The sequence below is a fragment of the Gopherus flavomarginatus genome, chromosome 24 (assembly GCF_025201925.1).
Source record: "Gopherus flavomarginatus isolate rGopFla2 chromosome 24, rGopFla2.mat.asm, whole genome shotgun sequence".
Lineage (NCBI taxonomy): Eukaryota > Metazoa > Chordata > Testudines > Testudinidae > Gopherus > Gopherus flavomarginatus.
The window spans coordinates 9,901,946-9,928,282 of NC_066640.1; the positions used below are offsets into that span (position 1 = coordinate 9,901,946).

The 26,337-nt window shown below is 44.8% G+C and overlaps 1 protein-coding gene across 1 annotated transcript in view; it reads right to left on the bottom strand.

Annotated features, from left to right (window-relative positions):
* Window positions 1-21,181, bottom strand: part of TINCR (TINCR ubiquitin domain containing) — a 33,931-nt gene extending 12,750 nt beyond the window's left edge. Inside the window, exon 1 of the mRNA XM_050934513.1 lies at window positions 20,922-21,181. Within this exon, the coding sequence (XP_050790470.1) occupies window positions 20,922-21,181 (260 nt within the window). The remainder of the gene's footprint in view (window positions 1-20,921) is intronic.
* Between the last annotated feature and the right edge of the window lie 5,156 nt (window positions 21,182-26,337).

The window sequence follows — 26,337 nt, forward strand, 5'->3', positions numbered from 1 at the left end:
TCTGAGTCACTTCGCTAGCTTTCCCCTCATGCCTCCTAGGCCTCTAATAAACTACAAAGTAACATTAAGGAAACACTAAAAACTCTTTATCTGTTGAGATTCAGGAATCAGTAGAGTGAACAGTCAATAATTAATTCCGCATATTTGCCATACATCACTGCAGGCATGAGACAGGAAGGGAGGCTGGGAGTTCAAGTGCTCGGAATAAGGATTTCCAGATTCAGGTTGTTAATAAAGGAGGCCGAATAGACACATCTAGTGATACATATTGGGCCAATGCTACATTCCAAGTAGGACATGGGGCAGCCAGAATTAATTCCACATCTCTCCCAAACTTCTTTACTCTGCTCTCAGTTTCATGCCCCTCAGCTATTCACTGGGGGAGGACACCTAGCCATCTTTCCCAATCCCTATGCTCCAACTATCACATGTTAAACAAAACGCTTTAATGGCCCCTGAAATACTGTGGGCCTGATTCACTTCAGTGCTATGCCAGCTTACCTCCAGCTATTTCAATGACGAATGAGCCCCTCAAACTTGGCCCTGTAACAGGCTCAATGCCTTTGACTCCCAATGATAGTAGTAGAGGATAAAGATGCTCAGAATGGTGTAAGAAGAGCTCAGCCTCTACTGAGGAGAGTGATCAGGCTTTGACTCAAAACCCATTGCAGTTAATGGAATGACTTTTATGGACTGTGGTGAGCTTTGCCACAGAATCTTGAAGGAGGCAGTTTGGCCTAGTGGGTGGAGTAATGGACAGGGCCTTGGGAGACCTGAATTCTATTCTCAGCTCTGCTATTGGCCTGCTGGGTGGCCTTAGGCAAGTCACATCATCTCCCTGCGTCTCAGTTTCCTCATCTGTAAAGTGACCTCCTTTGTAAAATGCCGTGAGAGCTACTGATGAAATTCACTAGATAAGAGCTTGATATTATTGAGAGCAAAATGTGGCCACCCCAGAAGTGATGCAGGAAAGGGAGACATGGTTCTGGCCTCACAGACTTATAGTCTGGAATTTAGACATGGCACAAGTGAGTGTGAGGGCGGGTGAGAGAGGAGAGTGGAGCAGCAGAGGGATTGACAGGGATTCAGGAGATCGCTTTGATAATTTATGTAATATGTCAGCACACGCATGTTGATTATGTGCCTTATTTTGAGAACCATTAATCCAAATCCAGGGGCAACTGAGAAAAACCAGTTGTAAACTGGATCCCAATTTTGTAGCTCTGGTCTGAATCGATGCAGAGAACAGCAGGAGGGAGGTTGGGTTTGCAGTTAATGACTTGCGACTCAGGAGACAGATGTTTAGCTCTGCCCTAGATTCCCTGTGTGACAAGTTACTTCAGGGCCAGATTTTGAAAGGTGCAGACAGGCGCCTAATGGGATTTTCAAAAGCTCCTATGCACCTAACTCCCATTGACACCAATTGGAAATGGGTAACCAAATACCTTGGAGGATTGAGCCCTAACTCCCACAGAAAAGCAGTGGGAATTAGGTAGCTGACTATTACTTATGCCTTTCAAAATCTCCCTCATGGCTCCCAATGCCAGAAGAAATCCATTATGGTCATCCAGCGTGACCTCCTGCACAGCACAAGCCACAGACCATCATCCCACCAAAGAATCTATTATGTACAATCAGCCTGGGGCCCTCTGTCGCTCTCCCACCAGCCTGCAATCCTCTCCTGCAAGCCAGGTGCAGATGAGAGGCGAATCTGACCCAGCAAATCATCAAGCCAACTTCCCCCAAGAGGGGGAGAAATGAATACAGAAATCACGCCAGAGTTAGAAACACCTACCTGGGGCTAATGACAGAGATGGTGCTCAGCTCTGGGGCTCTGAGAGGCTCTTGATGAAGGGATGGTACCATCCAGGTAAATGGTGCGGTTAGCCTCAATGGTTTGGGCTCTGTATTTATGTATTAGCTTCCTTGTGTAGGTCAGATGTCTTCCCAAGGGGGTTCCTGCTAATCTCCCTCTTAGGATCTCAATTACACACTCAACACAGATTAACAACAACTGCAAAAAAAAAAATGATAATAGAACGGTCAAAGCAAAAGGAAACCTCTGAGGAAAACACAGTGCACTTAGACCAGAACAAATAGCAATGGATTCACTGGGAAAGAAAATCAATGTGGCTGATATTTATTACAGTCTTTATGGAGGGAGATGGGATGCCAAACAGAGCCTTTTTAGAGTTCTGGTCCACTTGGGTTTAGTCATAAAAATAATGAGTGTGTGTTCAGCCTTTCATTATTACTTCATGGCCACTACATTTTAATTAGAGTGAGGGGGAAAAAAACACACCAGCTAATTCATAATTTAGTATCTGTTCTGCTGCAGGCATCCATTCAATCTTCCAAAAGCAACGGTCCCTTTCATTCAGATTGGGTAGTTGCTGTTCAAACAGCCTTTTGATGCCACACATGAAGTGAAAACAAACAACCCAGCAAAGGGGGGAGGGCGGGAAGAGGAGAAAGACAAACAATGCAATATGTAGAGAATCTAGAACAACATAACATCACACAACAGGAGGCAAAGCCCAACATTAGTGGTTGTAATTCAACACATATTGGAGCAGACATCACAAAGGAAGAGCATAGCAACACCATGATCGCACAGTTGGTTCATCAGATCCATCCTGTTTCCATGAGTTGCCAGTTCCTGAGTTTTCAAAGGAAAATGAACACCCCCACCACACTCACACATAGCTGCACCTCAAACACAAATGCATGCATATACATGCACATGCACAGAGATATGCCTCATATACATTCACGTGCATACAGCTGCACACACCTGCATGCATATAAATGCCTATGGCGAGATATACGTGCATGTGAGCACACATCTACATGCATGTAGTTCCTTGCACATGCATACACATACATGGACATGTGCACACTAAAGCACCAATGAGCAGCTTCTACCCTGGAGCAGGAGATTTGATGGCCCTTATCTTGTATATATATATAACTGCAAAAGCGATTATTGGTCATAAAATTATCCATTAGCCTGAATCTCTTGGATGAGCTTGTGTCAGGATCTTTGTTCCTGGGGATATCATCTAGTACCATGCAACTTTATAATGTAGTGCATCCTTCGTGCCAATAGTATTTCAAAATGATGTATGGTGTTAAAATTAAACATCAGCAAGAGAGACAGAGCAGCTGCAGCCTACACCTCTTCACCCTTTAGCCTAAGATGTGCCAAAGGTCAGGAGCAGCCATAAGGGGTGGGCAAGAATGAAGGAAAGAAGGAAGATTAAGGAGGCTGAGGAGACAAGGTGGCAATAGGGCATGCTGAATGTCATGGAGCAGAGGCAGCACCTCAACTCCTCTACTTGGTTAGGTGGGCAAGACAGCATGAAGCCACTTGATGAGTAAGACAGAATCCAAGTTTTAGGTGGTAAAGGATAGTAGGGTGAGAGAGGAAGAAACAAAGACTCTGCTGGCTTTGTATCATGTTCTGCATGGTTCTGAGAGATGAAGGATGAGTGTGGGATAGATGATAGATAGATAGATAGATAATGTACAACAGTGTTGTGTAGAGGTACAGTTATCCATACACAAGCAAATGAGACACTGAAGCTACCAGAATAAGAAACACAGCCTGTGCCCACACAGATGACAGGCAGCCAAATCAGGTCCAAACAACAGCATGTCACCCCCAGGATAGAAGAAGGAAATGGATCAGCGAGGCTGTTGTGTTGCCATGCACCGAGGCAGCAGGTTCATAGGCCAGAGATAGTGGCTATTACATCCAGCCTGTGCCAGCAACCAATGCTCTGCATCGGCATCTCTCTCTTGTGAGGCACCTGCCAGGAGGCTAAGAAGCCAAGCCAGATGAAGGGCAAGGATGTCAGCAGGTACTTACTGCTCACTAGTCTCCAGGCCGTGATCGGACAGGTGGTTAGGAAGATGATGAGGACTGGCAGAGAAGATGCAATTCTGTAAGTGCTCTAGATAGGTGAGGGGGCTGTTCCACCAGGCATGTGGTATCAGTGTCCCATTGGCTCCTTCCTCCAATCTGTGTGATTGTGGTTGCTATGGTACCCATCTCCCAGTGGGGGTCCATGGCCTTTCCTCATTTATTGCAAGGCTATGCTGAGACATTCCCCAGGCTCCTGCTTGATCTGCTGCTAACCAATGTTTCAGTAACCCAACTGAGACACCCAGGAATGGATTGTGGTACAATGCCACAAGCACAGACCACAGCAGAGATATCTCCTTCTGCAGAGTAGATACCACTTGTCAGGCCCTATAGTGGGTGCAGATTCCTCACTGGTCTATTCAGCCAGTTGGCAAACTGCTTTTAATGCTGTCCAGCTGGACCCATTTTAAAGACAAGGTAACTGAGGCACAGAGAAATGCAGCCTGAGACCACACAAGTCAGTGGCAGAGCAGGAATAGAACCCAGAAAGCCTGCTACCACAGCCCTCCCTGCTCTATTCACACTCTTACTTTGCAGCCTCTTTGCAGACGTTTTGGGGATCAGTGGCACTGAGGTCTGACTCACACTGGAGAATCTGAAGTTTGATTTGGGGTGTTTCCTATTCCAAGTATAGCTCAAAATCAAATTATTTTAGTTAGGGCAGGAAGGGGAAGAAAAACAGAGCAGGTAAAGTCAATAACTCCTGTCTGGCAAAGATAAGCCAGGCAGGGCAAGATATTAATTCTGATTCCGTTAGCACACCAAACAAAGAGAGCCATAATTCCACCCTTGTTGAAATCAGAGGAAATTACTCTCACCAACAGTGCATAATTCGAGGGAGATAAATCATTACAACCAGAGAGAAAAAGTAACACCCAGTTATTCAATACAATTTGTAATGAGCCTGTCTGACAGAAATCCTCTGAGCTGGTCACTTGCGTCCCCTTTTCAAGCGGAGACACAAAAAGGCTATTTCTAAATTAATGTTAAGCCTAGAAAATATGCCGGGCTTTGCAGAGCCTTATACAAAATGCAGTGGGCCAATAACTGCCCTTGTCTGGCTCTCTCCTATCGCCATGTCAGTGACTGGAACCTGGATAGGCTGCTCCAGTGTGGCTGAATGGTATCATTGGTCAAAGCTAGCTCATCATCAAGCAAGGAACACAGGAGGGTTAAGCGATTTGCCCAAGGTCACATAGCAAATTAGTGGTAGAGCTGGGAATGGAACTGAGGAGTCCTGGCGAGCAGTTCTCTCTTCTATCTCCCCACAATGTTCAGGAGAGACTCTGCAGGATACAGAGAGGCACAAAACTCTCTAAACATTTGTGAGAGTTTTGTTGATTAAGGTAAATATTTTCCCCCTTTCTAAAGGAGTAGCAGCCACTATGGGACTTTGCTGGCGCAGCGATAGCTTCAGCATCCTCTCCTCAAATTCACAGCCATGCCTGCTCTGTTCTCAGAATGGTATTTTTGTGCCAAGCAGCAGTATAGTATAGGACCTAGAACAAGGGTTTGAAAGTCAAATAACCTAGGTTCTGGTCCCAGTTCTCTCAATGACTTGCTGTGTATCTTTGAGTCACTACAACTCAGCTACTTCCCCCTTGATAACTAACTATACCTACAGGGCTGCTATTAACCAACTAATCTCAGTTAAACCCAGGCAACTTCACTGGAGTCACAAGAATTTCCACATGGGATCAGAACAACAGTCCACCTAGTCTGACACATACTCTCTGACAGTGGCCAGCACAAGCCAGTTGTTGGGGTTAATTGAAAGCAGAACTGGGCCCTGTGTTTGCAAAGCAGATGAAACACAGAGAACAAACTGTTATTGTGAAATTCCATTTGCTACAAAAATGGGTACATTTCCAAGGTGCCACAGCAACTGTTCCAGTCTCCCATTTCCCCCTGCATACCCAATCACTTTGGATTACTCTGGAGGAGACGAAAAGCAACCACAATGCCAGGCGCAAAACAAAGGAGAAACCTCCCAGCTTCAGGGAAGAAAGGGAAACAGTGTCTCAAGCTGTTTCTCCATATGAAATGGAGAAAGCTGCAGCTTTTTGCAACCACCTGGTGCTTAATTGCCACTTAAAATAATTATCTTCAACCTTATCCCTAGGAGAAACCGCCTTTTGCACAGAACAGACAGACAGACAGACAGGGAAGGAGGCTGGCAATTGCCTTCTAAACCTCCCGCTGCTGTGGAAAGAAGGGGAAAAGATAAAATAAATCCATGCAACAGGTGAGTTACAAAGATAATGTATCAGTGCTTTTGAAGTCTCCATGTCATCGTGATGAATATTTTTAATCTGGTGATTCATAGATTCCAAGGCCAGAAGGGACCACTGTGATCCTCTAGTCTGCCATAGGCCAGACAACTTCCCCAAAATAATTCCTGGAGCAGATCTTTTAGAAAACCATCAGGTCTGGATAATCAGGTATTTTTAGCTGAGGATCTACCCGGAAGAACATTTTTTATCCCTGCCTAGAAAAATAGGGAAACCATCCCGGCTTTAAGACAGACAAGGGAATGACTCCTGGCCGAGATAAGTGAATGTAGAGTTGGTGGGAAAGTTGCATCCTGTCTCCAACTGCTTCAGAGGAAGGCACAAGAACCCCAGCAGTTTAATGAACCTAGGAAAAGCTACTCCCTAACTCCAGTGAGTTGTCGGGTTCTACCCTGAAGCATGAGCATTTAAACCCCTTGTATACTTCTTATTTTCTATTTCATGACGCTGTGGATCTTCTCACCATCCAGCTCACCTTTCTTTTGAACTTACCAAGCTCTTGGCCTCAAGGATATATCGGTGGCAGTGAATTCCACAGACTTCCTCAAGCTGCCCTTCTTCCAATGTGCTTCACTCCAGGAGTACAGAAGGACTTCGCAGAAGTGGAAGAGTAGAATTCTGCGGATAAACAGAGGACTTCAGTTTTCAGAGCTATCACCTCACGCTTACCTATCTATTCTTTCTTATTACCATATCTGTCTAATCTAATCTAGCTATCACCACTTTCTCATCATTATGATACTCAAAACCTCTTTTCACCAGCACTCAATTCACTTAAATGTAATAGTACAGGATATCTTCCATGCTGGTGTGTTCTAGGATTCACAAAGAGTTTTTATATAAATGCTGTGCTTTATTTAATAAAAATTAAATGATGATGATTTTCTCAGTGAAAAGCTTTAATTTACACATTACCTGCACGTGCTTAGGAAGCCAGAGAAGATAATAAGAAAGCCCTCAATCACGCCATCACTTTAAAAGAGATGCTTTCAAGGGCAGCAGTGGGTCACCAAGCCATGGACTCCACACATCAATATCTCAAATGGACAGGACTGCCAGTTTAGAAGAATCAATTTTTTAGCAAATAACCTGTCACCCAGAGGGACCTGGTCAGATGGTCTCATATCTAATAAGACTGTGATCTGTTTTCTGTTTGTTTTTCTCTTCTTCTTCTTGGCCCAGATCCTCAGTGGTGTAAATCAGCATTACACCACTGAAATCAATAGAGCTACATCTATTTAAACAGCTGAGCATCCAGCCCAGCACTCAGTCTTTGCTACAAATTAGGTTTAAAGAGATTCCTGGCAAAAAGAAGCAAACAAACGTCTTCTTGCTCATTTAAATATCTCAAGGCCAACACCAATGCCTTGTGGGAATTATTCAAATGAGCTTTTTAGAAGAGTAGAAACAATACAATTAATACAGCAGTTAAACATATTTTTAAATGCATTGAGATTTTAAGAATGCTGGTTTATAGTTAGGTTAACTGGTTCAGGGCTCATAATGACTGGACCTGATTCTGACTTCACTTAGGGCCCAATTCTACAACCACTTTGGGCCAGATACCAATCCCCTTACTGACATGAATGGGATTATTTGTTGCTACCTGACTTAAGAGAGGCATGATGTGGCCTCTAACCATCAAGGCCCAAGGGACTTACCCATGTGATCACTCTCCTTATAATGTGTATGGTAACACCCATTGTTTCATGTTCACTGTGTATATGTATATCTTCCTTCTGTATTTTCCACTACATGCATCCGATGAAGTGAGCTGTGGCACACGAAAGCTTATGCTACAATAAATTTGTTAGTCTCTAAGATGCCACAAGTACTCCTACTCAGGTGAAGTTACTCTATTTGGTGAGGTTTATTTGTCTGAAAGGGCTAATCAATTGTCAGGATGCAGAGACATTTCACCAGAGTAAATCAGGAGTAAATCCACCGAGGTCAATAGAGTTATTGGAATGTGAGATCAAATAAGGCCTACCAGGTTAGGTTCTAGCACCCTTATTCAGATTAAATAGTACCTTAGCCTGTGAATAGTGTCATCAAAACTGATGAGATCACTCAGGCAGTACTGCTCATGATTCTAGCCAATATAGTTGAAGTCTATAGTTATAGGCTATGCATCTGATTCTGCTTGACATTACTGTCAGAGTCACTTTCCCTCGCATTCTCTTGAAAGAAGAGAGTTCAGACTGAAGATTTATCCAACTTCCAGAGAACACTTTACCCTTCAAACATTCTCCATAACGGTTATTAATGTGTTTGCTGATTACCGACACTATTTGTGTTTGGCCAGTTTTGACCACCCAGAATCCCCTCCTCTTAGGATTTAATTTTGTTTGTCTTTTTTTAAAAAATAGTAAAAATATATTTTACCAATTATAAGAAGAGCAATGCTAACCCAGATAAAAACCAAATTATAGACCAAGCCGGGTAACCCACTTTCATCTTCCAATGGAAGACACTACCACAGTTATGATTTTAATCAGACCTTGTCTCCAATTACTTTCATCTGTGGATCCCAGTGTACGATGTAGACACTAATTAAGCCTCACAACCTCCCCCTTGAAGTATTCAGATCCCTGTTTGCAGATGGAAGAACTGGGCCACAGCGGAGAGAAGTAACTGACCCCAGGGAACAGGGCAATGGCGTGAAAGCAGCCCCATTTATGGCTTCCTCCTGAACATTTCTGTCCAGTGGCACAATGGAATATTAATAATAATAACTCTCTATGGCAGGGTTTCTTGCACCTTTCTCTGAAGCAGCTGGTACAGGCCACTTCTGGTGGCAGGACACTGCACTAGATGGATTCCTGATTTGAAACAGCCTGGCAGGTCCCATGTTCCTATAGGCTGATCTGTGGCGTGTATAGAGATGGACAGGGCACAAACTAAATTTTGGGGAGGCTTGGATCTGAAACCAAGGTGAGCACTTCGGGCTCATCTCTACAATTCTGAAAACACTAGAGGTAACAGGGCTTATTTGTAGCTGTCTGTTTGGTGAGGTTGATTTTCTGAAAGGGCTAATCAGCTGTCAGGATGCAGAGGCACTTACTTAAATGAAAGAAAAGTAAGAAATTGTTCAAATCTATTCAGATTAGGCGGTGTGATTTGTGTTTCAGTGGCAGTGTACATTCAGCTAACAAATTCTGAGCCAGATCCTAGCGTACATCTAGAGTAACTCTACTAAAGTAAATGGGCTTGCTCCAGGTTTACTCCAATATAACTGGGAGAAGACTATGGACCTTTATGTTTGGTGTAGGGGATGCATTTATCTCCTATTTTCCATAATTCAGTCAGTCTTCATTGTGTGCTGAAACAGTCTAGGCCAGATTCTGATCTCATTTGGATTAGGTTAACTCCACTCATTTTAATGGCACTACTCTGGATTTACAAAGAATAAAAGAGGACAGAATTTGATCCACTTTAATTGAACATTTTTTGTGGAGGACATTAAATACGTGGAGTGAAATCCTGGCCCCACAAAAGTCAATGGGAGTTTTGCCATTGACTTCAATAGAGCCAGAATTTCACTCAGATTGCCAAACTGGTCCTTAAACTGAGCATCGAGATTCCATCCATCAATAGACTGTGGATAAATAGCAGGGGTGCTTTGGGGATGAATTATTAGTTGCAAAGCTCCTTTGAAATGCTGCAAGGCGCAGTGCTAAAGAAATGCAAAATATTGTTTATAAATCTTTCTTCAGATAACAGATTATTATTATTTATGTCACAGTAACACCTAGAGAAGCCAACAGCTATTGAGGTTCTATTATGCTGGTCGCTGTATATGCAGAGAGTGAGATACCTTCCCTGGCTGGAAAAAGCTTACAACCTTAAAAGGGAGAGAGAGGAAATAGAGGCAGAGAGTGGAAGTCACTTTCCAAAGGTGACACCACAGGTCAGTGGCAGAGCCAGGAACAAAATCCAGGTTTTCTGATGCCTAATACAGGGCTCTAACCACTAGATAACATTGTCTTCTCGTCTCTATATATTGAAATATGGAGGGGGGGCAAACTACACCCCTGAGGGCCGGAAAACCAAATATGACAGGCCATAATCCCCTTTCCACTGCGCTGGCTGTGTAAAACAGTCTTATGGCCACTTTGCACTACTGGGCGGGTGGGTAAAGTGGCCAGAGTGTACATGAGAATCAAGCTCTTCCTGCTTATAGTCAATTCTTTTAAAAAGTCATTATAACATCAGAGGGGCCTGGACTTTTAGCTCATGGCACATGCACTGTTTATAGCCCAGATTACCAATGCTCCCCTTCACCTCTTACAAATCATTCTCCCTTGATGCCTTTTTCCCCTCCTGGGCCCTTGTTTGGTTGAAACTGGAAATGTTAGGAGTGATACACTGATTCTTTGGTGGATAAGGCTGGCTTTGTCTGGGTGGAGAGATTGGGTTATTACTTATAACTAGGTTATCCCAACAATGTTTCCAGTCAAGTGGATTTACTCCTCTCCGTTGAAGCTGCTTATTTCTCTGCTGGCGGGGAAAATAAGGCTATTTAGAGGCATTTATGGCAGCTGCAAAGGCCTTTCCAAGCAGAAGTATGAGCTACGTAGCAGTAGCTTCTAGCAGGTCATTGAGTCCATCTCATCCATCTTGTTTCACGACCTCTTGCTCCTGTTCTCTGCACTTCTTTACAAGCCATCATTTCAATGGGATGCGTACTGGGATTGCTTTCTACCCGAGGCTGACAAGAACTCTACAAGCCCAGATAACCCTTAAAACACTTGCCTCTGGCTGTTAGCCATAATGTATGCATCAAGAAACAGAAGTGGGCCAATTTAGGCCCCAAAGTTCGGTTTTGCTGAGAAAACAAGCTGCCTGATTTTCCACAAGCCTGCGCCTTGTGCACTCATTTACACCAATGCAAAGTGGTACAAAATGCTCCTAAATCAGAATCTTGTCACATCATACCCCCGCTTGGCCCTGATTTTGAACAGGTGTAAAAGAAGACACAGAGCAATGGGGAAGTTCTGAAGAAATACTTCTTCCACATCCCTTTGGGATTTTGTTTAATTCCAATGAAGTGGGGTTTGTTGTTTTTTAAAAATATCCGTTTATTTATTTAAATATTCCTCTGAATTTAAACATTTGAATTTAAACATTAGCACCACACATGGGAACACAGCAATGGAAATATGATAATAAAATAAATAATGTTGCAATAGCACTTAAAAGGTTATCAGGGTCAGGGGAGTTATTGTGTATAAGAGAACTGTAGATAGATTCATTGAAAACATATATGTCTGTCATCATATTATCCGAGCATCACTCAGGCATTGATGCTATATGGGGATACTGGCAATTACCCTATGGCATAGACCTGTGACTTACAGGACGGATCCACGAAAAACCACAGCTATCATCAAATTTTTAGGAAGGTAGCAATCTTGACCTGTCTAAGTTTAGACTCATACACATTATTGAGGCACACGAGTGCCTAAAGGCATCTCTAACTCATTCCTATAAAATTGAAAGACACACGCGGTTTGATTTTCTTTAACATTTCATAATGAGCAGTTGAGTGGCACCCATAGCACAGTGGCAAAGGATGGCATAAATACTTATTTTTGACTGTGCTCTCCAAAGTTTTTATTCCACCATGCAGCTGCATTCCTACTAGATCCTACTTCTCCATTTTAGCAGGTAAAAGCAATCTGATACAGATTATACTATGCAGGATATACCGTGAGCCTCACAAAAGGAGAGCAGTCACCCAGAAGGACATCTTCCTGGTTTCAGTGTGTCTTGGCTTTGGATTACTGAATGAACAAATGGTGCTCCTGTGGATGAACATCGACAGCACATAACGAAGATGGAGGCGGAAATTTGGTCAGCCAACAGAAAAGGGCCACAACCCTCCTGGGACAGCCACTCTGAGGTAACATGGCACAGCTGCCCTGACTGAGAGAGCCCCTGGGAAGTAACATGGCACAGCTGCCCTGAGTAAGACAGCCCCTGTGAGGTAGCGTGGCACAGCCACCCTGAGCGAGGGTGCTCCTGTGAGGTAACATGGCACAGCCCCTGTGAGATAACGAGGCACAGCCACCCTGAGCGAGGGTGCTCCTGTGAGGTAACATGGCACAGCCCCTGTGAGGTAACATGGCACGGATGCCCTGAACGAGAGAGCCCCTGTGACATAACATGGAACAGCCGCCCTGACTGAGAGAGCCCCTGTGAGATAATGTAGCCAGCCACCCTGAGCGAGAGAGGCCCTGTGAGGTAATGTGGCACAGCCTTTGTGAGGTAACGTGGCATAGACCCTGTGAGGTAACATGGCACAGCCACTGTGAGGTAATGTGGCACAGCCACCCTGATTGAGAGGGCTCCTGTGAGGTAATGTGGCACAGCCACCCTGAGCGAGAGAACCTCTGTGAAGTAATGTGGCATAGTCCCTGTGGGGTAACATGGCACAGCCCCAGTGAGGTAACGTGGCACAGCCACGGTGAGGTAACGTGGCACAGCCACTCTGATTGAGAGGGCTCCTGTGAGGTAATGTGGCACAGCCCCTGTGAGGTAATGTGGCACAGACACCCTGAGTGAGAGCCCCTGTGAGGTAACGTGGCACAGATACCCTAAGCGAGAGAGCCCCTGTGAGGTAACGTGGCAAGATGCCCCGAGTCAGATCCTGTGAACAAGTTAAGATGGCACAGCCACTGTGTTGTACTAAACAGCGCCTGTACGAGAAGCTGGAGTATTCCCAGGGCCATCAATGCAATGTCACTGATTAGAAGGCAGGGTAGGAAATTAAACGAAGCAGATGAATTAAAGCCAGACTCCACAGGCTGCATCTGTTCCTCCATTCCCTTTGGGTGCAACACTGATACAGCTTTAAAAAGTAAATTTAGTGCTGAGGAAAGCTGCCAAGCTGATGGCCCTGGAGACTGAAGTTCTCAATGTTTCCCTAACTTGGGTAAAGCAGAGGCACGCAGAGATGGTTCCAGCTTCCTATCAGCATGCCTCATCCTGGATTACGTCTTCTGAAAAAGGCAACTAGGTGGGACTGTCCTGCCAGGACTTGTTACCTCCCATAGAGAGGTTAGGTTGGGGGTTACTATAGCTCAGAGCTGGAGGGAGTTGAACACAGCAGCAGTGTTCCTGATCATCCAATCTGAGATGTCGCAGCAACAGTTGGACCCCAGAGACAAACAAATCCGACACAAACATCCATGGCGCAGAGTGCAGATCGGCAAACACCTACACCCCATGATGATACTGCCATGGAATGTGGACTGGAGTGTGCACACCCTGCAGCTTCTTTGCCTTTGCCTTGTCCACTCCTGTAATGTACAGAGAAAAAGACGAAGATCCATTTAGGAGTCATTTGAATGATAGGCATCTTCATGATATTAAGACATATAATAATAGCTTGACAAGCTAGTCTGAAGAGCCCGGACTATTTCATAGTGGATACAGAGGTACCATGCCATGCATGAGACCCATCTTGCCACCTTGGTATATAGAGGGAACCTAAACATACCTCTATATACCAATGAGATCATCCCTTATTAGCTACCCCTGCATTCATAAACCCTTGATGCCTAAAATAGACAGATTATAAATAGTTGGCTTGGCCAATTCTGTGAGCAGCTTAATGGTATGATCCCAAGATTTAGCAAGAATCACCAACAGAGCAACTGAAAATAAAATGGTAAGGCAGTAGGGGGGAGAATAATAGCTGGAAGATGCAAAGAGGAATGAATTAGCGGCCGCGGTATTACTCCTACCAGTTTTCCAGCCATCCAACCACTAGAGGGCAATGGAGTCTCAGTCCCCTAACTTTAAAAATCTCTTAATGAGAAATGGCAACATAACAAAAATGGAAAGAAAGAAGGAAAGAAAGAAAGAAAGAGATATGGTTCCCTAGCCAGCTATTTCCAAACACAGGGGACAAAAGTAGGGGTGTATCTCTAAGAAACGTGACTGGTTTTGTCCCCTTTCCATACCTTCCAGCGTTTCTGGGTTGGTTTCCACCCCTCTAAGCAATACAATCCATCATTTGAAGGATGGCACCATGCTGGTTCCTGCTGCTCTGAAGAAAGGCAACAACTGCATTTAGAATAAAAGATTGTCAAGCAGATCATAGATGTCATTCAAAGCCGATCTCAGAGAAAAACATTAATACAGGCAGCTCCCTGCACAACCATAGTTAATTCACTCCTTGCAGATATCTCCCTGAGATGCAAAAAGGCTCCCTGAGTCTAGCAATGCTGCCAGCTATAGGCGCTAGGTATCTGAGCAGATGCATAGCTAATTCAAGGCAGGTCATTTTGGCTCCTTCAGAGGAAAAGACTGTGATTTAAAAGACAGGGGAAGCAAAAATGCACCATCTGGATTTCATCATGTGAATTCCAAATTTCAGAACAAGGGTAACATGAAGATGGGAGTCTATTTCTGAGTCAAGGAGGTCTCCACGGTATTTGCCTTTGGTGGCTCAGACCACAGGCTGCGCTGATGAAGAAATGTTATGTGATGCTCTCTTTGACTTATTTATTCCTGGACACCCTGCTGGAATGTTCTGAGCTGCTTATTGAACTGTCTGTCAAGCCTGCATGTGACGAGGAACTCACCAAGAGCCGGTAATCAGGGCCGAGCTCTCGTCCACCAGCTTCCCTTCTGCCTTTGTTACTTGCCCCATCTCTTGTTGCCTGGGCTCCGCTGCATGGCGTTATCTAAATAAGAAACAGGGTGTTCCCAGCATGGTACAGACACTCAGGGCTCAATCAACAGTGCATTTTACCAACATCAGGGTGGTGGAGCCAGCCAGGCAAGCGTGGGGAGAACTCAGAGGTAATCCTCACTTGCAACACACACACCTCTCTCCACCCAGCCTTCTCTCAACCGCCTAAGCCTCCGTGGTGAGACCTCAAAGGGGCATGATCCCACTTCTAGCTTCTCAGACCTGCTCCCCATTACCACCCTGCCCTGCAACTAAATGCCCCAACACTAGATGCTTCTCTCTCATCACAAGTGATGATCTCCCACCTCCACGCCAAGCTTTTCAGCCATCCTGCAGGTCTCATTCTGGAAGCCACCATAACCCACCTCCCTCCCATTCCTCCCCTTCCTTCCCAGTATGTGCACCTGGACAACCCACCTCCCTCACCTGAGAGGAGGAAAGCAGATTGCCTATGTCAGGGATCAGGCAGATATGGGCAGCATGAATCCTTCTTGGCAAGATGCCTACTGCACCTCACTCTCACCAGCCACCCCGCTGCTGAATGGCTCCTACTCTCTTGATTAACTGTCTATTACCTCAATAAAATTCATGTGATTCCCCCTTCCCAGGCTATTTGGATAATTGTGAGTACACTGTATATAGAAAGACCCCCATCCTTTGGTTGAAGGTAAAGGCAAGCACTATCCAGGCTAGTGACCGGGGAACATATTTCTGTGGGGCTATTTTTAAGCATGTGTTATTTATCCAGTATAGTACCAGGCCTATTATTAAGGCTACCCTGGGACTGCACATATGCTGAAGATTCTAAGTGGCTTTGTCTGAGCAGAGAAACCCACAGAGTGCTATTGAAGGCTTGGGATTGGGGCTTGCTGGGCAAGGGGGTGGTTCATGGCAGTCATGGAGGAGATAGAACCCGCACAGACGTGTTGAGGAGTGACATCTGAGGGTGAAATTCATCCCTGGGCAGAGAGCAGCACAAGGTCTAGGCACCAGAGAAGTCATATTCCAGCCCTATTTTGAAGTGCAGGGAAGACCTAGGACTAGCCTTCTGCACAAAAATTTCACCCATAGGCTGTTACTACAACCTCCAGGCTGTACTGGAAGTAGTGGTGGAGTGTGTGTAGGAGGAGCAGGTTATGTGTGTATGTGCGTGCATGAGCGGTGGAGGAGGGGTGGGTAGGTTGGGTATTGAATCTGTATAGCTGTGGATCCACAGTCCCTGCCCTATTACACCCTCAAATCCCCCTGCATGCTGGCATGCAGAGAGCCCTCCACTGTGGCCCAGAGAGGATACAGCTCTATTGAACTGGCACCCTGGGGCAAATCTTGTGCAGTCCTGCTACGTTCAGGTCCCTCCACCCTCAGGGGCACAATCTTGCTGCTGATTTATATAAAAAACACCAGATGAATTCTCTGAATGCTCTGTGCACCTGGCCATTGCAGGGTCGAGACCCCCTTGAGTTCAGCTCTGTTGGTTGCATGTGCTGGAGTACGCTGAATCCCCATTCGTGTCTGGGAAAGCTGCATGAGCATATTGAGTGATCCAACAGAGTTCTGGACAAAAAGCAGTTGCCATGTGATGGCTTTTTGGAAATGGTGTGATCGATAGATAGATAGATAGATAGATAGATAGATAGATAGAACAAAAAACTCTAAAACAGATCTGTAGGTTGGTTCAGATATTAATTATTATTGTGGTTGCTATTGTCATTATACTACTTTGAGGTTCTCAGGAAAGCAGTATAGAAATTTAAAGCAAAGAGAGCACTTCACAGAACAGAGGATTTTGCTTTTGCTTTCATAACTGCCCAATTATCCTAGTGCAGCCTCACGAAAGTCAGGAGGGTGTAACTGAGCCCAGACTGTGGCCTATAGCAGAGCCAGGGCAAGAGAGGGAGGAGAACGATGAAAAGCTTCATCATGTAGATACTTTATTTTACCAAATTCTGCAAGATTCCAGGACTAAATGGTTTGGGAGGAAATTCCTTCCTTTACAGAGAGACACCACAAGAACAATACACTACTTGAACCTCACTAAAATCCTATTCTGTGAACAGAGAAGCAGTGCTGTCCAGTAGCTAAGGACACTGACCTGGAAGGCCAGAAACTTGGATTCTCTTCTTGGTTCTGCCACTGTAAGACTTTGGGCAAATCGTTTCCCTTCGCTGTGCTTGTTTTCCCCTCCCAGTCTTGTCTGTGAACTTCTTTAGGGGCAAGGACTATCTCTTGCCATGTGTTTCTTCCTCTCCTAGCACAAGGAAATCCTGATCTCAGCTGTTGCTACTATAATCCAATTAGTGACCATGCTAGCCCTTCATTCAGGAAGATGAATTTTATTTGCCCAGCTCTGACCCTTCTGTTTGTTTTGCACGGGAGAGAGATCATGTTGATTGAACTCCAGAATGGCTTGTTCAAACTTTTGAACACTGCGGTCCAAATAAATGCTCAGTATTAGCAGCTGGGCTGAGCCCTTTTCTGCCAAGCTGCAGCCTTAAGTGAATGTTTATCACTATGTTATAAACTCCAGAAAACAGGAGAAGGCAGTGGAAGTGCTGACTCAGCCTTCGCTAAATGCCAATGATCTACAAAAGCATTAAAAGGGGAGAGGATGAAAAATAGAGTTATTTTCACTGTCCCATGAGCCCCTGCTGAAGGACACGCTGCACGCAGCACCATCATTAATATTTATGGGCACGACACCGACCCACAAACCTTGGCAATCCGAGGCGCTCCACTTTGGGAATTAATATAGCTCTGCTTGGCTGGGGTCTTGGTACAGAGGAGCAGGCAGGGGATGCTGGGATGTGCAGGGAAATCTTAAAAAATTAGGGATTGACCTTTGGAGGGCAGGAACCATGCCAACCAACTCCTCAAATCCTTGGCCTGCTGACGAGAGCTGCTTTCTCTATTACCCTGGTACACCCAGAAACACTATCCAGACTCCAGCACCACATTTTCTGTTACCCGATGTTCCACAGTTCCTAAGCAGACCCAACAGCATGTTCTCTGCTACCTGATGCTCCCAGGCACCCAAGCCAGAACCAGTGCTGCAGTCTCCATCACAGGGAAGTTCTCTGGTCCAGCTGCCTAGCGCTATCCCTGTATTCTCAGCTTGTTGATTTGAGTAATACAGGGATCTCTCAAGAACAATTTGCAGACAAGCACCCCAGTAAAACCAGTCCTTGTTCATACACAAATCTCGGCCAAGCACTGAGTCATGAAGGCCACAACCTGACGGATACTGAATAAAAGCCAAGCCCCACACCCAGGACAATAATTACTGTTTATTCACATGTGCGAACATCACACACAAATACATAGCTCAGAGTGACCCATGCACCCCTTCTGAAACATACATCCCAAATATCTGGACATGTACCATTTGTGCCAGGTTGAATCTTGTTTGTGGGGGGCAGTACCCAATAATCCTTCATCCTTGCTAGGAGCTCATGCTTAGGCACCAGGGGCTACAGAGAGGGGCTAGCAGACTAACAATTCCTGATGCCCCCAGGAATGTGGGTATGTAGCAGGTGGGGTAAATAGATACTGATGACCCCCGCATGGTGCTTGCTTAGAAGCTGATCTCCAGAAGCTGGCAAATTTTGATAAAATTCAAGGGAAATAATATTATAAACTCCCCTTTTTAACAAAACTTTTAAAAATTTGAGCCATAAAATAAGCACTAAATTTTCAGAAGTGGCCAGTGGTTTTGGATGCCCAGTTAGAGACACCACCTTAAAGGGTGGCTCCATTGGAGCCCTGAATGGCAAAACCTCAACTGATGTCTCTGGTGCTAGGATTTCACCCCTGATTTTCAGAAGGTAGATGGTCAGCCCTTTCTGAAAATCAGGCATTTTTAAAGACATCTCAGGCTGGGCACTCCAGTAACTGCGTTAAGCAAAATCACTGGACACTTTAGAAAGTTTAGGCTTAAAATTCCAATAAAAAATAAACATCAAAAATCAAAAAAGTTCCCACCACTAGAGAAGAGGGGAGGCAGAGGAAAAAGGGTACTGATCCAGATTACCTGAGTGGTCTGGATGTGAAGCTGAATCAACACTTGTGGGCAGGTGGACAATGCTGAAATCTCATGAGTTTGCCTTGGCTCAGGCAGGAAATGGCTGAAATCTTGTGAGATCAGTGGTTCTCTTAAGATTTCGGTGGCCTCTGAAGTAGCAAACAGGCCTGTTCCAGATTAATCTCCAACCAGGTACCAAAACCTTAAGGGCAAATGTGGCTCTGTGAATTTGAATCTCACCTATTCACACACAGTTCAGTGGGGTTTAGATTCAAGGATCTGAACTGGAGACAATGCGATTCAGCTCCATTTTGTACAGCACCTTCCCTCCTGTGTGCCAAAATGCTTTACAGAATTCAGCAGAGCTGATGGTGATGGGTCAGATTCCAAAAAGATGGTGTAGTGAGATGGTGTAAATTACAACTCTTTGTGTTCACCAGACACCCTGAGCAATCCTGGTGGAGGAAAGGTCTCTTTCACCATGATTCTCTGCTTTAACTCCTACTAGAACATAAGAGCTGCTCTCGTGAGAGCACTGAATCTACAGCACCCAGCTTAGTTGGGTCTAATCTCATTGTGCTTCCCGGCCAGTCCCGCTCACACTCAGTGCTGGCCCTTCAAGGTCTATGTCCAGCCCCATAACACACTGGAAGGTGCGTGGGGCTGCATCCGCCCTGCATCATTGCAGGCTTGCCACCATGCTGACTTCCCACTGCTGAGCACCTCAGACAGGGACGGTGGCAGCTCAAACCTGGCCCACAGAGACAGCTAGTAAATAGGGAAGGAAGGAGCAAGTTACTATAAAGTGGAATCAAGCAGCATAAGAATGGCCCTATTGGGTCAGACCAAGGGCCCATCTAGCCCAGTATGCTGTCTACCGACAGTGCCAGTGCCAGGTGCTCCAGAGAGAATTAGCAGAACAGTTAATCATCAAGTGATCTGTCCCCTGTCACTCATTCCCAGTTCCTGGCAGAGGCTAGGGACACCATTCCTGCCCATCCTGGTTAATAGCCATTGATGGACCTATCCTCCATGAATTTATCTACTTCTTTTTTTAACCCTGTTATGGTCTTGGCCTTCACAACATCCTCTGGCAAGGAGTTCCACAGGTTGACTGTGCACTGTGTGAAGAAATACTTCCTTTTGCTTGTTTTAAACCTGCTACCTATTAATTTCATTTAGTGACCTCTAGTTCTTGTGTTGTGAGAAGCAGTAAACAACACTTCCTTATCTACTTTCTCTACATCAGTCATGATTTTATAGACCTCAATCATATCTCCCCTTAACCATCTCTTTTCCAAGCTGAAAAGTCCCAGTCTTATTAATCTCTCCTCAGATGGAAGCCATTCCATACCCCTAACTATTTTCGTTGCCCTTTTCTGAACTTTTTCCAATTCCAATATAACTTTTTTGAGATGGGGCAACCATATATGCAGACAGTATTCAAGATGTGGGCGTACCATGGATTTATATAGAGGCAACATGATATTTTCTGTCCTATTATCTATCCCTTTCTTAATGATTCCCAACATTCTGTTTGTTTTTTTGACTGCCGCTGCATATTGAGTGGATGTTTTCCACTCAAGTTGGGAGGAGATGCAGCATTTCCTTGCTCTGCAAAACTCCCTTAGCCCAGCACATTTTAATAGGATTCAAGAGGGTCTTTCTTTGCTCTCCTCTATTTAGAAGTCGGCCGCATGGTCAGGAATGGCAGAACCAGCTGGGGACAGGGATTGGTTAAAACAAGAGGAAGTTTTTTCCTTTCTCTCCCGATCCCCTGCTTCAAGCATAGAGCATGGGATTTTCAAAGAAACCTAAGGGGTTTAGGCACCGATATGCCCATTGAAAGTCAGTGGCAGCTGAGCATCCTTAGGCCCTTTGCAAATCCCAGAGTTCCAATCAAGAATCAGTTGAGCATCCCCTTTCTCCCCCCATCCCCCAGTTCATCTCCCTGGAAACAGTGACCATCTCCCCCCATACCTCTTGTGGCTGACAAGAAGCAGGACAGATCCATTCTGGATTTTGGCCTCCTTCACAGTCTCCTCTTCCCCAAGCTGCCTGGCGTTGTAGTAAAAAGTCTTCTTCCAAGAGGTGATGCCCTCTCGCACCAGTTGAGCCCGCAGGTCCATCACCTTGTCCGTGGGCTTGACAGTGAGGGGAATCAGCAAGTCCTCGTCGGCCAAGTGCACCTTAATGTGGTACCTCTTCCAGCGGGAAAGGCTCCTTCGCAAGGTCTCCATCCTCTTGGGCCTGGCAGACTGGCCAGCGTGGCACTGAGGGACATCCAGCTGTGTTGGTGAATGGCTGCGAATGAGCTTCCTGCAGTGAACACCCTACACCTCTTGCCAAACCTGTTCCTCCCAGCTGCTACGCTGCGTGCTTCACATTCCAGGGAAGAGCTCATCTCAGGTACTGGCTTCCACAGACATGTGCAAAGCCTGCTGGCTGGGGAATATTTGTAGCAGTCATTTCCCACCCTGCAAATGCCATAACAATTATAATTATATTTGCAAAGAGCAAAGACTCCCAAAGCACTCCAAAGACTGGTATTTAGAGACCATAGATGGGTGGGTGCATTAAAGAGCTGGAGAGCTTTAGTAAGATCCCTTCCACTAGTACTAAAATGCAGCCACCTCTGAGGTGGAACCCAGCAACTATTTAACAGTCACATTGCACCACATCATGGCAGTTTAAATCAGGAAAAGAACACTCCCTTCAATGGAGATTAGATAGGCAGAGTATGTAATTAGACATGTGGAAATTTGGGCAGGACTTCAAAACTAATTAATACCTCATCCCATATGAAAAGTGCAATGGAATCTTAAACAACCACAATGTTCTTTGTTTCACATCTCAGCTGAGACACTGTACACTGAATAAGTGACATTCACCAGGTGCATAGGCTGTGTGTCACCCTGTGCTCCTAACACCACCATGTGGACTCAACAAGATTAATACCACATGCTAGTTCATCAGCACTACTTCCTGTTCCTGGAGGGTGGTTCATCTGAGTAATGATCTCTCCAAGTCCTCTTAGCACATGAGAAATGACAGAATCACAAGGCTGCAGAAAAAAATGCACGTGAGCACTGCAAACAATATAGAGACCTAAACCAGAGAAGGGGGAAATTTTGCTGCCCAAACTTTTTTTTAGCAGAAAAATGCACATTTGGTGAAATCAAAACATGTTGCAAATTTGAGTGAGCTTCATCAGATTGTTCCAAGTTAACAAAAAAAATCCTAAAAAATATCCAAACAAATGGAAACATTCTGATATTTTCAGTTCAAAATGACGTACCAAATTACCGGCAAATTGAAAAATCCATTATTCATACAGCTGTAATCTAAATACCAATGGTAACAAACTGTCCCCTCCTAAATCTAAATATACCACTGTGACAGAGGAAGTAGTCAGCGATAGGAGTCATTTATAATTGAATGTTCATCAGGGAAGTTGGTGGCAGATGTGGAAGAGAATACTTTAGAGCAAAGAACATCTAGATAAGGAAGTCGTGTTTTTTCAAAAAGATCTGGTCACATTCTTATCTTGTACGCAATTTCCTGCAGCCATATTACATGAATAATTCTCCATGGACCCTCTTTTGTACCCAGAATAGTGTCTTTTGACCAAAGTACTGCAAGCCATTTGTCTTCAAAGACTTTGCTTTATTATACACAGCCAAATTCTCAAAGGAGTTCTGCTCCCATTTATACTCCTAAATGAACTGGCCGGATTTCCAGATATGGTGAGCACCCAGCAGCTCCCACTGAGAACAATGGAGAATCTGTCCCCCCCCTCCACACACACACCCTCTCCCCTTTGAGCCCAATGGAAAATCCTAACCCCCCATTAAGAACAATGGAGAATCACCCCCACCATCCCCACTGAAGACAATGGAAGTTGCTGGATGCTGAGCACGTTTGCAAATCTGGCCAATATAATTTAGGGATCATGGTTTGATGGGGGCCAGGATGCCGGAGTCCTATTGACAGCTGTGCTACTGACTCACTGTGTATGTGTGGGTGAGTCACATCACAGCTTTGTGCCTCAGTTTCCGCTTTTGTAAAATGAGGGTAATGAAAACCTATCTTGGAGGTGGGCGGCTATTATGAGCACCTTGAATAAAACGATAACAGCACTTTTCACTGCAGTGGTGTCTTCCACTGGAGGGTTTCAAAGTGTTTACAAATATCATAAGCTCGGCAACAGCCTCAAAGGCAGGTCCTCAAGTAAAGTCAGCATAAGATCACCATTTTACAAAAGGGGAAACTGAGGCACAGAGCGGTTAAAGCCAGCTTTTCTAATTTGGGTGCTAATTTGGGTGCCTAAAGCTAGGCAGCTAACATCTTATCTTGACACCAGAACTAGGAGTCCAGAAGTCAATAGGAGCTGCTGGTGTTCAGCAGCTCTGAAAATACAACCCCTGACTTAACAGCCAAAATATGGATCTAGGAGTAAAATTCACCCCCATGCAGAGGGCCTGGTGCATCGCCTCTGTAATGGGTGAATTTCACTCTATGGGCCAAATTCACCCTTGGTGTAAAGCCATACACTTGACTTGAGTCAGAACTGATCCGTTTCCCACTGATGTCATAGGACAGCCTCTCATTGACATGGATCAGAGCTGAATCCCTCCCCATACACCACCAAGTCTGAACACTGTGGCCAGCACCACTTGCCCAGAGGGTGCCAGGGGAAGCACAAAGCACTCTCATTTCAAAGGAGCCTGTCTGCTGTCAGCTCCTTCATCTGATTCATTCTTCTAGCCTATGTGGCAGCCTGACAACTGACAAATACCTTTCAGACAGCTCCTGTTTATTTTTAGAGCTCCTCTTTCCAATTGGGCCTTGGATGTGTATCATTAAATAGAGAGGGAAAGATCGCAGTGGAAGGAAAACGCTCAGATCTAGTTGCTGAGCTTTGTTTATTTTTGCCTGCAAGAAGTCTTCCACCAGCCCTTGCTATAGGGGGTTTAATTTTGGGGAAAGGGCCAACGTCCCAGCCCGTGGAAGCAGAAAGTGTGGCAGAGAAGGTGGGTGATGAAATATTTAAGCTAGGCAGCCCACGCTGGGCCATGTGAATGTCTAGTGCCAGTTCCAATTAATTTTGAATTTTTCATTAAGCCATTATTAAAAGCAGAAGGACAGCAGAAATAAGGGGAATTGACTTGGGCAGTATATTAAGTACCTTAGTTTTGCCCTAGGATGTTTTATTATCTGTCTAAGGTAATTATTTCACAAGCTCCTGGTGGTTTGTGGGCTAAACAGAGGTACAGGATAAAGTTCTATGCTCTTCCCTCAAAGTTATTTTAATCTTTCTCCTCTGCTCATCCTGCTCAGGTCATGTGTCTGGCCTGTCATGTCTGTCTGGAGGGCAAGACAGGGAGTCAGAGTTCTGTGACTGTGTGATAATGCATAACCCCAGCATTACTTACAAATCAAATCAAACCTTATTGACTTAAACTTTTTCCCATATCGAAGGCAAACAGAAGATGTGCAAACATCCAGGGAAACACACATTAGGAAAACAAGAAAAGCAATTTAAAGCAGGTGGGCTATGAAATACAATATATTTTTTTAAACGAAACAAAACATCAATGTTTTAAAAGTCAGGCAAGTCTCCTTGCTCCTGAAAGAGATTCATGCTCCTCTGTCATCATTTACAAAATGCCTAAAAAGAAAAATTCCCCTGTAATTTGCAACTTCAATTAGTGTAAAGAGTTTGGCCCAGTTCTTCTATAAGGGAATGGACAAAGTATGATCGGCAAGTAAATGAATTTCAGACCATATCCATAGCAGGGGAAACCAGTAGCAAAACACCTGAGTATTGTAAAACAGGACTTTGGGAAGAGCATATGACTGGTTAAAAAGCAAATGGCCATATTCTCTGCTTTGTTATGGTGGTGTAAATACAGAGTAACTCCATCAGCTTCGGTGGAATTATGCCATATTTACACCCATGGAACGTAAAAGCAGAATTTAGCCACACCAAGTCACTTACCTTGTCATCATTTAGAGTGAAATTCACCCCTATGTGGAGGGCAAGAGCAAGGACCATTAACATCCCACTCAGACCCATAGGGCTCACTGCAGTTTAAGTAGGTATTAAAGGGTGGCTAAACCTGGTGCTGGCTCCGCACACCAGCATGAAATTCCCCGTCAGAGATGATACAAGAACCTAAGAGTCATTGTATTGGTCAGACCAGTTGTCCAGCAAGGCAAGGATCCTCTGCCATCGGTGCCCAGAAAAACAAGAAGCTGCATGATACCCCAGTGATGCAACACTGTCCATAGAAGTGGTGATGGGGAAGGGAGAGGAATCCCTACCTGACCTGTGAAGAGATCAGCCCTGAAGCCTGAGAGTGAGAGCATACCTATGATGAGATATACAGGAATACCATGTATATAAATATCACACTGGATGACAAGACCTTGGGACAAATGCACCCTCAGGCAGGTTATATGAAAGCAGAGCCTGGCCCCTCTGATAGCAGAATTGGTACCATTGTACAGAATAATGCAATAATGAAAACATGTAACTGAAAGCAAAAATTATGTCTGTATCACATAGATCAGTGGCATAAACACTCATATACAAGCAACAAAAGGGCATGGTAACATTATAGTAAAAGAACTTTATTCTTCTAAAGAGCTTTACATATGAACATTTATATGTGTTTAACAAAGCAGCTGAGAGAAATTCTGTGCCTGCGTGTGCGGCAGGTCAGGCTGGCCTGTTGTCACATTCTCTTCTCGTCTTGGAATCTGTAAATCTATTAATCCCACTCTTCAACCCCATCCTTCATGGGTCATTGGGAGGATATGATTGCCTGCATTGCCCTCAGCATGCTCATAATACTTGTAGCTCTGCATTAAGACAATATGTACAAAGAAATGTCACATTTCACGGCTTCAGCCAGTCATCTATAGGGGTTAGGAAGGAATTTTTCACCCCAAAGCATCAGAGATTGGTTACAGTTGGAAACTGGATATAGGACGGGCTGGACAAGTGCTCCAGAGGTGGTACAAAGAATCCCCTCTTTTAGATGCTTGGCTGATAGGTCTTGCTCACGGTCTAAGTGATCACCAGATTTGCAGTCAGGAGGGAATTTCCCCCCAGGTTAGATTGGCAGGGGCCATGGGCGAGTTTCACCTTCATCTACAGCATGGGGCGTGGACTGCCTGCTGGGATCATTTGGGTATATTCAACCTAATCAATTCTCAGCCATTGCAGAGGCTTCATGTCCTGCTGGCACTGTGGTCTCTCCTGAGCTTTGCCTATGATACACTACAGTGTAGTCTCCTGAAGACCAAAATATTTCAGTTTAACTAAAGTCATTGGGATCATTATAGGATATGTGTGAGAAATGTAATGGCCTGTGGTATACACGTGGTC